The sequence below is a fragment of the Chlamydotis macqueenii genome, chromosome 1 (assembly GCF_036417535.1).
Source record: "Chlamydotis macqueenii isolate bChlMac1 chromosome 1, bChlMac1.mat, whole genome shotgun sequence".
Lineage (NCBI taxonomy): Eukaryota > Metazoa > Chordata > Aves > Otidiformes > Otididae > Chlamydotis > Chlamydotis macqueenii.
Genome location: NC_141556.1, coordinates 75,494,897 through 75,510,802, shown reverse-complemented (window position 1 = coordinate 75,510,802; position 15,906 = coordinate 75,494,897). Strand labels below are relative to the sequence as shown.

At 39.9% G+C, this 15,906-nt stretch overlaps 1 protein-coding gene across 1 annotated transcript in view; it reads left to right on the top strand.

Moving 5' to 3' along the window:
- The window catches only part of ITPR2 (inositol 1,4,5-trisphosphate receptor type 2), a 267,039-nt gene that overhangs the window by 187,468 nt on the left and 63,665 nt on the right, over positions 1-15,906 (top strand). Inside the window, exons 42-45 of the mRNA XM_086756987.1 lie at positions 640-840; positions 2,786-2,896; positions 7,791-7,886; positions 9,095-9,214. Of these exons, the coding sequence (XP_086613113.1) occupies positions 640-840; positions 2,786-2,896; positions 7,791-7,886; positions 9,095-9,214 (528 nt within the window). The remainder of the gene's footprint in view (positions 1-639; positions 841-2,785; positions 2,897-7,790; positions 7,887-9,094; positions 9,215-15,906) is intronic.

Genomic DNA, 15,906 nt, shown 5'->3' with positions numbered 1-15,906 from the left:
ACCACAGGCTTGAAGGCCACGGGAAGTTTCTGGGCAAAGTTTGAGTACTGCTCTTTTCCCTTGGTGTTATGATTGAAGGCTTTAAGATGCTATGTATGTCCCTGCTGTCAGTTCCTCTGGTAGAAATCACTGTCCCCATAGCAACCTTTGCAAAATGAATTTTCTGCAAATATACCTCAGTGCTGTGTCCAACAGCCTCCCTTAAAGCAGTGTTGGGGGTGGTTTGAGCTAAGCTACCGTTCTGCGCTGACACTGCCAAGGAGCAGTCGTAATGTGCCACCCATACCTGCTCAGCTGTGGGGCAACAAGCTTCCAAGAGAGGAGTCATAACAGATGGATGGGGGCAAGTATGCAGGACATATGTGAGACATTCAAGGCCAGTGCGGATGTTTAGGAAGTTCACTTTCGTAAGGCCTCCTTTCTCTATTGATTTAGTCAGATAATGCTTCTCAACTGCTGCACTAAGGCATAATATGTTTTTTAGAGTGTAGTGTACTTCAGGACCTAAGGTGCAGTGGTCATATGGTCATAAATTGTTCCCTTTAATATTTTCATGAAAAAGATGGTGTGTTTGACTTGACTCTAACTCTCTTCATTCTTTGTTGGATTTTTGGGGTGTTCCTTTTCTTCATCCACCAGAATTTTTTAAGACATCAGAACAATAAAACAAATTACAACCTTGTTTGTGAGACCCTTCAGTTTTTGGACTGTATCTGTGGAAGCACAACAGGTGGACTGGGCTTATTGGGACTCTACATCAATGAGAGGAATGTGGCTCTTGTGAACCAGACACTGGAAAGCTTGACTGAATATTGCCAAGGTCCATGCCATGAAAATCAGGTAGGGCTCAAATAACTTGTGGATGCAGAAGAATATACCTGAATGTGTGGTATATGTGTGCTTATAATAAACCTTTTGGTGTTCTTAATAACATAAATTCACTTGTAATTGCTATGACTAGGCTTAACACATTTCAAGCTTTCATAAGGCCTGAGCAATCCTTTTAAGTCAGAAGTCAGTATAGTCTCTTCTTGTAGTATGTCTGCTTACGTGGAGGGTTTCCAGTCCTTTTGGAAAGAGTTTGCCTTATGTTGGTGGGTCTGTGGCTTAAACCTCACTTTGCAAGACTGGATTTCAAGTCACAGGTGTGGAAGTACATTGCATACATAATCTTGTTTTTATTTTCATACATTTTGCCTTTGCTGGTGTTTATATAGGTTGCTAACATGTACTTTCCTTAATTCACGTAACTGCCACAAAGTTTAACTTACTGTCCTGCTATACCCCTATCACCATCTCTAATTATGATATCAGTAGTGAAACGGGTAAGACTAAAGATCAGGCTTCTAATCTTCTGTGCCTTGCTTGATGCAGTCTTTTTAAGTCATATAGCTGTGACTTTTGGTAGATGTCTCTTTAGTGTCATGCTGAGGCAGTATAGAAAGGTAAAGACTGTAGTTACATGCTGCTATATTTGATCTGAAGAGAACTGGAGTAAGGTTGTTACAGTGGATGAAGTTTCAGGATTTTCACTATGGATTAGCAATGGGAAAATTGCAGGGGGCGAAATTACAGAGGCAATCTATTCTTGATACTAGAAATAGCTGAAGAAATACGTGCAGTATTAATGCTACTTCATTAACATGCACAAATGAAGCGCAGAGTGCTTCTGTTGCCATTCCTGGTAATCAACAGCCTTTACTTAATACTGTAAAAACAAACAAACAAAAATCCTTTAGTGGACTAAATTTTGAACAGTGATCTTTGATTCACTAATGGATGGGAAAAACATCTGTAAAAAAAAAGAATAATTACAGGACTGGAGATGAAAAAAACCCTAAAACCTATGTTTCAAGTTAACTTGTTCTCCAGCATGTTTACTTGAGTAATACTGATAATGGAAGGGAATGATTAGTTATATTTAATTACTTAGACTTACCTGCTGGGAAGTCACTCAGGATGTGAGTTATGCTTGTTTACACCAGCTGCAAGTCTGATTCAGTATATGCTCAACACTCTTACTTTTATTTTTCCCCCCCTCTCTCTGTCTTTCTGGAAAACTTCTCCTATCCTATTGTCCTATAAACCTGTTAGAAAAAAATACCATCGGCTTGTATAACTGACACTTATTTAGAAGGCTTAGAAGGTCCAGGACTCCCACTGTAAAAGCATTTGGAAAGTACCATTGGTCATAATTACAGTTTTGAATTCCATGTGCAAAAATGTCCTTCTGTGCATGGCATGCAGCTGCATGTAGAAAACCTTAATCTTTGCAAGCAATTCATGCTGTAATAGCTATATTAATGCTGGTTGCTAAATGCAGGTTAAGAATCTGAGTGTGCAAATTTGATTGTGCCTACATTCAAGTGTGTCTTTTATGTCTCTGCGTGTGTGTTCAGCTGAATCTGGCAGTGCTCCTGTGGGCTGCTGTCTCTAACTTGTACCACTTGGTGCCAAATCCTGCATGATTCACTGCAAGGGCATTTTAGCTTCCGTCACCTTTTTTCCAGTTGTGTACTTCACTACTGGCAGTGCTGGGGTTAATTCTGTGCTGCACAAGTCTCCCCCAGCACCTCTTGTGGCACATTTTCAGGCTGCTCTGCTTTGGCAGGGAGGTTCATAGCTGCTACAAGATCTTTCAAGTTTTGGATCCTTGTTTTGGAAATTTGCTGATGTGCATATTCTCTCTCTCCCTCCCTCCACCCCTCCCATCTCCCTCTTTTCCCCTCTCCTTCCCTCCCTCTCCCATCTCCCCCCAACTCCCTTCTCTTCTCTTATTTTGCAGACTTGCATAGCCACTCATGAATCTAATGGGATTGATATTATAATTGCGCTCATCTTGAATGACATAAACCCTCTTGGCAAATATTGCATGGACTTGGTGCTTCAGCTAAAGGTACAGTAAATGTAAATTTGTTTATTTAAATTTGAGTAATAGTCGAACACATACCTGTGCAAGAGCTGTAGGAAACCTGACATTTACTTAATCTTACCATATAGCATAATATGCTCATAAGCCTTTGAAAACAAATGTTGCAAATGAGTTCAGTTCAGCTTCTGAATCCTTATCAGGCCCTCTGCCACAGGCCTTTTGACCCACTGTTGTATTTGGGAGTATGGCCTCAGCCTTTTAAAAAAAAAAAAAATTCTATCAAACAGACACGATATCACTAGCATGAAGAGTCTATATCGTGGGCATAAAATTTCACGGGATTGATAAATAGCAACAATGTACAGACGTGTAACAAGTCAGGCATTCTCTGTTTATACTGAACTCTTAAAAAAATCACTTCAGAAGGAGATGTTGTGAAAAAAGAATAATATATCAGATGACCTGTAATGTCAAATAAAGTTGAAAACAAGGTTAAAGTAAATTGTATTTTATTTCCCTTCTCAGTGTCCTCTGAGTGGAAGGACAAAGTGTAGAGTGGGAGGGCTTGTAATTTTATTTTATATTCTCTGGAGAACTGGATAGGCTCGTAGATGAGTTTCTCTGGTCTGTGTGCCATTGCATGCAGAGGGGAGCTCTGCAGCTCTAGAGTATACCAAGTAGGGTAGAACTTGTCCAGGAGGAGCCTTGGGTCGCTGCCTTTTCTTGCCTTCCAAATGAAGCATTTCCATTGCAGATGGCCTATTTCCTTCCCAAAACCAGCAAATACTTTGTGGTTGCTGTGTTGCATCATATTGGCAGCATTGTGGATGTCTAATAAAATAATTAATATAGCGATATATCATGTACAATGAAACATTGAATCAACAATACTTTACACATGATTTTAATAACTGTAATTACATTTTTGAATGGCACTGTAATTCAGGCTTCCCTCAAGCAAAACACTTAAGCAGACATTTAACTTTGAACATGCAGACGGTTCTTTTGATGTCCAAATTTCCATTCCTGTAAAGTAACTCCAGTGCCATTTTGATTTGCCATTATAATGAAGCTAGCAAATGTTTGTAGAACATCTTTTCTGTGTAATAACCAAAAATGGAGTTTAGTAACATCACTGCAAGGACCAATTTGGCGTCATTCAAAGGAGACTATATATGCCTTGCTCTTACTTAAGTAGCAAAAATTGTGATGAATGATACCAAAGGTTCAAACTGTGGAAATTACGGAATCACAGAGTCATTTCAGTTAGAAGGAACATCTTGAGGTCATCTTGTCCAAACCCCCTGCTCAAGCAGGGTCAGCTGGAGCAGGTTACCCAGGACTGTGTCCAGTTAAATATCTCCACAGGTGGAAACTCCACAACCTGTCTGAGCAACCTATTCCATTGCTCAGACTATTCCATTGTTTGATCGCTCTCACAATGAAAAGTGTTTTCTTGTGCTCAGATGGAGTTTCGTGTGTGTTTTACTTTGTATCTCTGTCCTCTCACTGGGCACTGTTGAGAGGAGTCTGGCCCCCTCTCCTTCCTCCCCTCCCATCAGGTATTTATACACATTGATAAGATCCCCCTTTTCCAGGCTGAACAGTCCCAGCTCTTGGCTGCTCCTTGTAAAGAAAAATGCCCCATTCCCTTAATCATCTTTGTGGCTTTTTGCCAGACTCATTCCAGTAGGTCCGTATCTTTCTTGTACTGGGGAGCCCAGAACTGGACACAGTGCTGGGCCAGATGTGAGGTCAAGAATTAGATCCAAATTAAGAAGTTACTGGTTTTTATTTTAAGTGACAACACATCCAAATAATATAGCACTGCATTTACCAGGTAATGTTTAACATTGACAATCTGTGTCAGTTAGTGTTCATAGGCAACTCTGAAGTTGCAAATACATAAATTTTACAGTGAAAATACAAAATGCAAAGTATATAGGCCAACACACTTACGCACATAAACAAGCTGAGATACTGTTTCCAGGGATCATTGTGTGTTGAACTCATACTCCCTAATCAAAGCAAAGGCAATGAAGAATTATATTTTCCCATGCCATCTTAATTTAGCTTGTTTTGCACATAGTTTGTGATGTGGTATTTAATTACATCTTGATGGATTATATTTTCCACTGGACTCCCAAATCGTTTAGTAAGCAGGGTAGACAGTCTTCATTGAGTGCACAGATGGCCAATGTTCTGTTCTGCCTCTTGTTATTTTGAGTATGACCCCCTAGCCTTCCTTACTGACTGGTATTTAAGCCCTGGCACACAATATGACTTCAATATCTGCCACTCAGTATAGTGGCAGGATGAAGGAATGTTGTCAGTCTAAGGGTAGATGGAGCCTAATATGAATGTCTTTTTAGCTTTTCTCACAGCACCTTACTCTGCTGTTATCTAGTTGCTTCACACGTTAATTTATTTTTACAAAGTTCTTATGAGGAGATGAGATCGGAACCCAGGTAAAGAGAAATGAAGGCCAGAAGTACTTTGGGCTGCTCTGTTTGTAGCACCTGGGAACTGATTTTTCGCAGTACTAATGTGTTGTGAAGAACTTTATACTGTATGTTTCAAGTAATGGACCTCTTTTCCTCAGTAATATCTGGGAATGCAAATCAGCTGCTAGGATCTCAAAGCATGCAGAAAATGAAGAACAAGTAGTCAAATATATGTTTCAATCTCAGGTGCAAGTGATCAGACAAAAAAAAAACCCTAGAGGATATGCCTGCCTGCTTTAACTGTAGTCTATGGCATGACACTTTTGCTGAGTCACTAGCAAGAAGCTGACTGTTGATGACACAAAGTCCTACCCACCCTCTGCCTTTTCCTCACTGCAGCAGGCTTTTCTCCATCCCCAGGGTTGTCTACGCTGGGAAATGGCTTCCAAGTCTGCCTCACCCATGAGTGAATAGGCTGGTGCCTTCCTCCACTGTTTCCTCCCCTTCCTTCTCAAGCTACCTGGCAGCCTGCCTTGTCCCCTTCCTTCCTTCTCAGTTTGAGATCCTACCAGTGCTTCCACAGCTGACTTGGTCACCACTGTAAGGGAAACTGCAGCGGAAAAAGAAGCATCCCGTTCTTCAGAGCAGCACCCTGTTAGGAGTCTTAATCAAAATGCTATCTTTTCCCTCTTCCTGGTCTCACTGACTATGGATGTTAAACTTCTGCAATGTAGGTTGCAAAGTAAAGACTCTGACTAGACCTTGCCAATGGATGGTCCTGATTTGATTTGGAAGAAAAGGAAAGGAGAGTGATGGAAAAGTTCATATGGAGTCCTGTTCTCCTTCATCCAGTCCCAGTCTGCTCTTTTCTTCTCATCTATTGGTCTTTGTCCTTATCTCATTCTTCTGTTGGCAAGCAAAAGCTCCTCTCTCCTGGCTTCTCAGCCCAGCTCCCAGTCTCCTCTCCCAGAAGGTCCTAGCTCCCCTGTCATGTATAAATCCTCATTCTGTTAATCTGTCCTCCTTCAATCTACCCTCCTTCCATCTACCTCTTCCTTCTGCAGCTGACTTCTCGTCCTACAGTCCTGCAGTTGGAGATGTGCAAACCTCAGCTTGACACACCTCTGAGCAACCTGCTTCGAGCAGGGGTGGACTGCTGAAAGATCAGTCCAGAGGAGAGCCTCAAAGGTGTGATTTTGTGATCCAGATTGCGTGGGTTTTTGATTCTGTGCCCGCCAAGAAGAAACTCTGTGGGCTTTTAGCTGTGAAACTAGCAAGTTTCCACAGTATAGTAGTCAAATTGTAATTTTAAAAATGCTTGTGAGTTGGACAAATTTGGCTGAGTTTCCCTGGGGACTACAGCTTGCATGATCATGTTATCTTGGCCTCCAATGCTCCAGATTTCCATCTCTGGTAACAAAACTTGGAGAAACAAAGGCTGCTTAAAACAGAAGTTACTTGAACATGCAGAAAAGAACATCTTTCTTTTTGCCTCAATCCCCAAAGCAGCTGAGCCGTTTTTCTCCAAAATTGCCCGTACTAATTGTCTGAGGCACACCCTCGCTGTGAGAAATTCCAGTTTGAATTGTGGACCTCTGGCAGTAAAGCAGCTGGGAACGAGGTTGTATGATGGTTCAGAATTTCACTGGCCCCTACCTGTATCATGGGGCTGTGGCCTACTGCCAGGTATTCACACAGCTCGGTCTGTAATGGGGGATGATGAGGGGATGCTGTGGCAGGTGAACCAAGGCAATGATGCTCTGCCGGAAAGCGACCAAGCCTCCAAAGCCATTCTTCCTGTCCTGTTCACAGCAACTGATATAACTGGAAGTAAAACAGTTCTCCGAAGTTGAAGGCACCACTGAGTTACTGCTGCTAAAACTCATGCTATTTAATCCTTGGAGGAGGTCTCGGTGAAAAGCAGCCAGTTGACAAAGTAAAGAATATCTTTATATGTTCCCCCAGGAATATTTGGTAGTGAAACAAAATTCTAAGAATGTATGGAAAACCAATTTATTTCATAGCTTTTCAAATAATAACCAGTCTGACTTTATAAAAAACCAATGATGAATGATGAAACCTTTCATGTAATACATTTTGTAATTACCTCTGTTGAGTATTGTTTTAACAGCAAGACATGGCAAAAATTGCTAGGTGGGCAATAAGAAAAGGAAATGGGATTCCCTTTCTTGTGTACAGCATAGAACAAGGCTCTGTATTTAAGTTGAATGTTTTTTGGCATTTAAAATACTTCTTCCGATGCAGCATACAGGGTTAGTTAGCCTTACAGTATGCTGACATTAAAATGAGGGAAAAACCCTATTAAATATGTCAGTAAAATAAAAGATGAGAGTAGTTTAAAATCTTATCCGTTAAAAACGTGGTCCTCATAATCTCGATTAAAACAAATGCAAGGGTCATTAATCCATGAAATAGATTTTAAAATTTGCATTAACTTGGTTTTGTGTCTCTAGAACAATGCCTCCAAGCTTTTGCTGGCTATTATGGAAAGCAGGCATGACAGTGAGAATGCGGAAAGAATCCTTTTCAACATGAGACCAAGGGAGCTGGTGAGAAAACTTCTGAATATTCATAAATCTTTTGGCTGAAAAAAAAATCTGTCATTAAAACATTTTTTAAATGATCTGCATCTAAGCTGAAAAGTGTTGGCAGTATATAGTGACACAATGTATGAGGATAGTACTAATTCACAAAAAATACTTTAAAAGGATCAAGCATGCATGATTTCAGTCTTTACGACTTCATTATTTTTATCCGTTCCAAGCACTTTTCTGTAATTGTTTCCTAACTAAATTATCATACTCTGGTAGACTGTCTTCAAGTACACTTTGTCAGGGGCTGGGAAATTAAGCTTGTACAGTTTGTGAAACAGTGCTAACAGAAGTGTGTGTGTAGATATATATATTATATGTATGTATGTTGTATGTTTTATATACATGAGCAAACTGATGGAGTTAAAAGCAGTTGTTGCTGTCTTTTGGAACAACTGTGATACTTGTATAGGTCTTCAGGAACTTTGAATAGATTGTAAGTCTGGAGAAATTGTTTCCAATCCAACTGACCATGTAACAGCGGTGACCAAAAAACCTATTTTGTGGGGAGATCTGTGGGCATCAGCCCCTGCACTTGGGCAGAGCCCAGTGGCCTGCTGGTTTTGGGGAGTCATTGCCATGGGGGCGTGTATACCAAATGTAGCATTTGTACCATACCCTACATCCCTAGGGTGCAACCACAGGATCAGACCCTGTGTGGGGAATGTAGAATTTCCCCCTCATTGGTCCTGTAAGAGGCTTTTTAATATTTTGGAATTACCCCAAGATCTGTGTCTTCCTTTTCTTTTGGTTTAGTGTATTTTTCTGTTAAACTGCATGGAGAACACTGAGTGACATTGCAGCCAGCTCTAGCCAGAGAGAGACCGTGGCTGCACTCTTAAGTGCCACAAGACTCTACCTGTGGTATCTCTAGCTCTGTCTGTAAAAGCATTTGTGAAAATACCTGCTCAGAAAGGCTCAGTGTCCCTATTCCTTTCTCATGGTTGCAGAAGATTTGCTGATGAGAAATGTAGCAGTTTGGAGCTTCATAAGTACTTCAAGTTTGTCTTTATTCTTTCTCAGACTGCTCAGTCTTCTTGCAGGACTGCAAGGCACCTAACCAGGCTTGAGCTGAACAAAGCGAGCGTCTTCAAACACAGTGTTTGGTGCTTTTCCCCAGAGAATAACAGTTATTTTATCTCTCTTTGGTTTGGTTTATGTTTCAGGTGGATGTGATGAAGAATGCATATAACCAAGGCCTTGAATGTGACCATGAGGAGGAGAATGGAGATGATGGCATCTCCCCAAAAGATGTTGGCCATAATATCTATATTTTGGCACATCAGGTATGTTTTATTTTTTCTGTGACTACTTCCAGAAAACCGTTACATGGTTAAATTCCACACAAAACTTGTCTGATCAAACGGGAGTTTTACCTTCTTGTGATTTCTGACTTATGTTTGTGTAGAACATGACTTTGTCTGGAAAGTTGCTGAGAGCAGGACAAGTAGGCAGTCCCACTGTGTGAGTAGGCACTCTACAGGATTTGGTAGGCTCTATTTGTGTGAAATAATGATATACAGCAAAGCAGTTAATGTACACTTAGCTTTGTCTTCCTTTAACATTAGCAGCTCATTCATACCAGTCAAATAATAAATCAAGTTCTCATTATTGGTGTATTTTAAATAGTAGTTTCAATTATGATACCAAGTAAATTTGAATTGAGAAGATCCATATTATTTTAGATATATTAATTAGCCAATAGGAATAATTGAGGCTTTTCACTATTTTATCCTTTTGAATTAAGTTGTAGTGCCCTCAGGCTTTTTCTGATCACTTTTACTTCTCTACTGGTAAAGGTAAAATGGACACTGAAGGTATTTATTTAATGGGATATTAATTCTTCAAAGCAGTTGGTATAAAAAATAGTTTATTTTTCAGTTATGTTAAGAGTATTTAAAAGATTTTTAAATTAAAAAAGTACAGACCATGTTGGTTTTTTTTATATTATATCATAAATTATAGTATTTGGTATTTCATGTAAGGGCCACATTTTTAAAAATGTTTTTACTTATATTTTACAGATAGGGATAGAGAGTGTTCCACATTCATTATACTTATGAAGTGTTGTTAGGAATTGAATACTGAATGGAAAAAGAAAATAAAGAGATCTGTAGTTACACTAGTATTATGCAATGTTTCAAGCAAGGAATGGAAAAACAGTTACTGAGTTATGCTCGCGTGCTTGCAGCAGATTGAAGTAAGTCTTGTTATTATGTTGTTGTTATGGATGACCGTGTTCCACTCTTGTGCTGTATAAGATACCCACCAAAAATGAGATAATTTTTTAAAAGTATCTGTAGTACCTTACCTTGTATGATTGTTTACTCCTTTAAAATTTAAATGCCTGCCAAATCAAAATGTTGTATTTTGTGTCTTCTGCCTACAGTTTGTGTTAGGTGACTTAACAGGGTTCATAATGATGGAAAACAAGTTTTAGGGAGTGGAATATAGGCCTAAAACTATATATGAAGTGACTACTGGGGTCATTTTGCTGGAGGTCACTAGGTGCTAGCTGAGGTGTAGGTTGAGCTCTGTCCCTAGATACATATACAGGGTATCATGCCACAGCAATTCCAAATGTCTGATCTGTAGTCAGGATTTTGATTGCGTAAGGCTCATGGCAACAATTTACTGAGCTCCTTCCTGTTCTGTAGAATTAAATGGCATGATTGGCTCTGTATGCTTTAAAAATATGCACCTTTTAAAAAAAAAAAAAGGACTGTTTTCCTCTTCTTGCATTTCTGTAGCACAGTGTGTGTGTCTGTTCACGATAGCTTTTAATCCATGTCAAGCCCCATAACAAAACAAAGCAATGGAAGGGCAGGCAATCTGAGGCCTTTCTCTCTCCTCTGCTAATGAAAAGCTATGATTCTTGGCACAAGACTACTGATCTTTGACCTCAAACTCTTTCCATGTGTGCCCTTTCACTCACCCTGGGATGGGCAGGATACGAGCGTGGTCCCTCCTCAGTAAGGCCATTGTTGCTGGGTTCCTTTTCTGGCTCCACTCTCCAAACACCCAAAGATATGCTTTGCTGTGTCAAAGCGGCTTTTTGATACCTGGGCCTTCTGCTCAGCTTAGCTGACCTGATTGAGATAATCTTTCTTTGCTGTGCTCCTTACAGTTCCACAGTTAATCTGACTTATTATTTTCTACATCCAGTGTGGCTCTTCAGTCACTTTCCTGCCACTTGCTTGTGACCACTTGCTCTAGTTACAGCTTTTTGATCCCTCTGTAATAGCAGAATCAAGACCACGAGTTCCTCTTTTTGCTGTTACAGCCCTCAAATACAGACAGTTTATTTTGGGGAGCTCAGACTTTCAGTTTTTGTCGTTGTACTCTTCAGGACGATGGTGGGTTCTGCATTTTGCTGCCACTACATCCTTCCTTGCCCTTCCTGTGGTTGATTTTACCAGAAGCAAAAGGCATTCTTGTAAATGTTTGACCCATAGTGCATAGAAAGTTATAAATATGTCACAAAAAAGGCTGAGATTCCTGTTGTTAAATCTCCTTTACAGCCTCCCAACCCCTAGCCCAAATGCATATGTAGGCACACCTGTGCAAGTACCTGTGCACACGTGTGCTTCACACATATACACACACACACACACGTGTATTACACACGCGTACAGAGGTGTGTGTGCACCAGCCTGGGACGTGATGGTAAGAGGCTGACCGTTAAATATGCCACGTCAGGACAGTTGTCACGTCTCTTCCACATGTTTCTCTGTCCCCTCTTTTCTTTCCTTTATTTCTTCATCCTCCTCCAGCCTGCCACGTGCCATAGCTGTGCTGCTTCCCCTGCTCCAGGCTGTCTAGACGCTGCTGCCTCCCCGCTTTTCCCATTTGACATGTTACGAGCAGAGAGGAGAAGGGAGCGCCACTGAGAGAAAGCAGAACTGACTTATCCATGAGGAACTACCCTGCGCTGCACCCTCACTCTGCAGCCTGGCTTTGGGGTACGGGCTCCTTCCAGACGTAGCTCTTCTACAGCTGCTTGTGGAGGAGTGACACAAACCGGTGCTTGAGGTCACATCCTGCAAAAATAAGTCTGTTATTGCTAGATAGAGAGTGTTGACAATTCACTTGAAAATCCACGGAGGAGATTCTGTTTTCTCTGTCTTATTCAAATGTTATGCTCAGAGCCAAGCCTTGAACTTGACATTGCTAATTCCTTACGGTAGTCTTGGTTGAATGCCAGTGGTGTGTTATGGATAGTTCCTTCGGCTCTTACACCTCTTCTTTTCCAGCCTCAGACGAAAGAAATTCATGTGGTATTTTTATTGCTGTCCTTTTAAAAGGTCCTGTTAAAGCAGGCTACACTTTGTTTTGCAAAGTTAGTAAGACTGCCCACAAAGAGACTTCATCTTGACGTGATGTCTCTGTAGTGATTACAAAATCCTTTGACATAGTAGCACAAAAAAAGTTTAATACTTATTCACTTGTTATGTGTAGAACCATTAGTGTAGAAAAATTGAGTTTTTATGTAGCTACCCCCAAAAAAAAAAAGAAATCATAAAAGGCTAAAGAAATCCTCTGGCTTTTCAGATGACTGCTTGAGCTTGCTACCTGTTGGTTACAACAAAGTATTTCAGTAGTTTGTAAACCAAAAAAAGCTTCCTTGGAGTTAGCAGTATGGCTTTCATGACCCCTTTACATTTACTGTGAAGTGAGATAAGGCACTGCTTATAACCACAGGCTGCTGTAGTTTGCATACATGTACATATGTGCTTCTGTTAACAGAAAATACTTCGGAGTGTTTCTTTGTGTTTTTCAGCTCGATGCAACCTGTCTAAATCAGGCACGAAGCCCAAGCTAATACACTGTACATTTCAGCAGGGGTTTTATTCATGAGGCTCAGAAGAACATGAAATGCCTTTACATAGCTTCTAGCCAGCTTGCAGCATGGGAAGAATGTACTTTCATCTGCATGTAAAACTGTAGACGTGTCCTTGATCTAGAAGGATGTGGGTGGATAGGGAGTAGGGAAGCAAATTGTAATACTGTAGTGAAATTCTCAAATTTTTAATGCCTTATAACTTCATCCATCTGGTTCCCAAAGCTGTTGAAGGTGTGTAGAGGTACTGACCAAGCCTGTCACTCCCTTCATGGTACATGTTCTGAGGCTCTCAGACAGGCAAAATGTTTACTCAAATGCTCAATTTTAAGCATATGCTTAAATGCCTTGCTGGAAAGGGGGCGTAGGTCTTGAAACTGCACAACGCCCTTGTGACTTGCAAGTAAATAGAAGGGGGTTTTATGAAGTTAAGCTAAAAACTTATTTAAATCCCAGTGGAGTACTAAAACTACTTATAAAATTTCCTGGTGACACCAAGGAAATTTTTATGAAAAGTCATTTCCTCCATCCCGTAGGTTAGAAGAAATTAGCATTGGTTGACGTCAGTGCAGGTATATAGCATAAATGAACACAAACTTGAACCATACTATTTTCTGATAGACTAACACAGTTGGAAGTGTTCTTCCATTGATAAGCTCTTAAAATAAACTGAGGGAAAAGAGGCAGAATTTGCTGTGAATCATAACATTATTGCTGCACGTACTGCTAAGCATGTTGTAGTAATTGGACATAATGAGTAAGTTGTACTTCTTGTCTGGTGCTAATTTTAAATGGACTGAGCAAAATAAGTAATTCAGTCTTATATATTTATCATTGTAAAGTATATTAAGAGTGGAATCAAGGTTGCTTTACCAAACTTGGCAAACTTTATCAAACTAATGTCTTGTTGCAGTGTATTGCATATTAGTGTACACACATGAAGAATATTTGCTGACTAGGCAATTAAAATGGTAATGATTGATGGCATGGATTTATAGTTTGGGAGTAGTGGTGCACTGCAGGTTATTTTTTAAAAAAGTTCTTATTTCTGACATTTGAAATTGGACTGGTTTGATAATGAGGTTTGGATATGATACATGCATTAAGGAGAAACTAAGGTCAGTTTTAAAAAAATTTGCTATCTAAATATGTAAAACTCTAAGAAGCACAAAGCCTTTGGTTTCTGTGGACTTCTGTTTAGCGTGTCCTTCTATTTATTTCATTGGGTTTGAGCACTGTAGGGGCTGGGACCACCTTCATTTTCCACATCAATGCTGTGCCTGGAACCACGTCATTCTGGGACTCTTATATTCCACAGCACAACAAATAAATGACAATAATAATCATAGCTTCATAAATGTTTAAATAATTAATCTTCCTTTTTATAAGATTTTAGAACAGTTAAGAGCTTTTGTTAATTTTGTTTCTCCCTCTCTTAAAGTAGGTGATATTACCCAATGTTACAGATAAGACACTAAACCAGAAACAGATATCGACAGCGAGTCATTGGCTGGCATGGGAGGCGAATATGGCTTGTTTGATCCCCGGTGCTTTGCTTTAACTGTTACATTGGGTTTCCTCCTATGCTCACTCGATCCCAGCTACTTTACTAGTGAGGAATATTGGCATTTAACAGGTAGTACAGTTGACAGTTGAGAAGTGCATAATCACCAAGTGTGTTAGTAGCCCTAGAGTCTTTCCAGTAAGAGAGATCATGCTAAAGTATATTTTTCAAATAAACTTTCATGTGCTGCTGGTATTATGGATTGTTAAGGCAAGAGAGCTTTAATAAGATGACAGATACAAGTATGTACCTGTATGTGAGGGAGGTATTATAAGGCTTAGGTTTTTTGTGGGTAGTTATTTTTGGTGTTGTAGCTTGGAGCAGCTGCTGGCTTTCTTTCACTTGGCTTTATTTTAACATGTAGACAAATTAACTTAGACCTTGGTCCTCCTTTTCCCTTGTGTTTGTGTATGTGTGCTTAAAATAAAATACATTTATTAAAACATGTACTATAAAGTAGATGTAAATTCTCATACCCATCCGTTTGTCTTGACCAGCATATAATTCAAGTCAGGACAAGGAATTCCATGGCAAGAGCTTGCTTAAAATGATAGGAGCAGATTTTCTATGGTCTAATGTATAGGGAACACAAGAAGTAATACTGTGAATATGTGCCTCCAAATACGAGATAGGATCACTGCATCTAACTCTTCCTTTAGTAAGAGAATCCAAAGCTTTCTGAACTGGCTGGGCTGTTCCAGACAGACAAAACAGTATTCTGTGTGAAGTAAGTTTAACTGTGACTGTGCTCAAGGGTAAATTTGGGTTGAAATTTGATTAAAGAAATGTTGCTGAAGAAGGCAGGCATTAATTACTTAATTTTGTGCATTTACAAGCTCCTTCTATAAGCCACAGCAAGGAAGCTCCTGGAAGGCTAGAATAGAGAATGAGTGGAACCAGTTACTACCTCAGTGGTTTGCAGTGGGCATTAAATGACTGAAACAGTAACATCATGGTTATACCGTAGAAAAGAGATAAGCCAAGTGGCAAAGTCTTGCAGGAACACTTCTTCCCCTTTGCTCCTGATGGTGATGTTACCAGCTCATAACATTTGCCTAAAAGATGTCTCTCTGTCCCTGTGGGAACTGTGAGTTTGCAAAGTGTTTTGCTCTGAAAGATAGGCTTCTCCTCATCCAGCTCCAGCAAGGATCCTCCAGAAGAGCTAAACTCCAGGAACTGTGTTGATTCAGTGAATTTTTAAGTTTGCTGACCATTTTTCTTCCTATCCTCTGTCTCAGGTAGATAATTGCTCAAAAACAGAGCTGTGGCCCATTAGTCCCCTAAGTGTCTGTCTTTACAAAACATTAGGTTGTGCCTAGGTTCTACTGGACAAAGATTTTGAGTTGATTCTGTTCCGTGAATGAAATGGCTTGGTTCATTTGAGTTTTTATATATCTCTGACTGGTACACTTGAAGAAAGTGGTCTCTTTAGTATGTATGAGACTCTTTCATAAAAAATATCCAAATACTAAAAGGTTTGAGTTTGTCTGGTGTAAATGGATGTACTGTACAAGAATCAGTGGTTCTATTGAGTGAAAATATAGATTGGTCACATTTTGTGTAGCAATGACCGT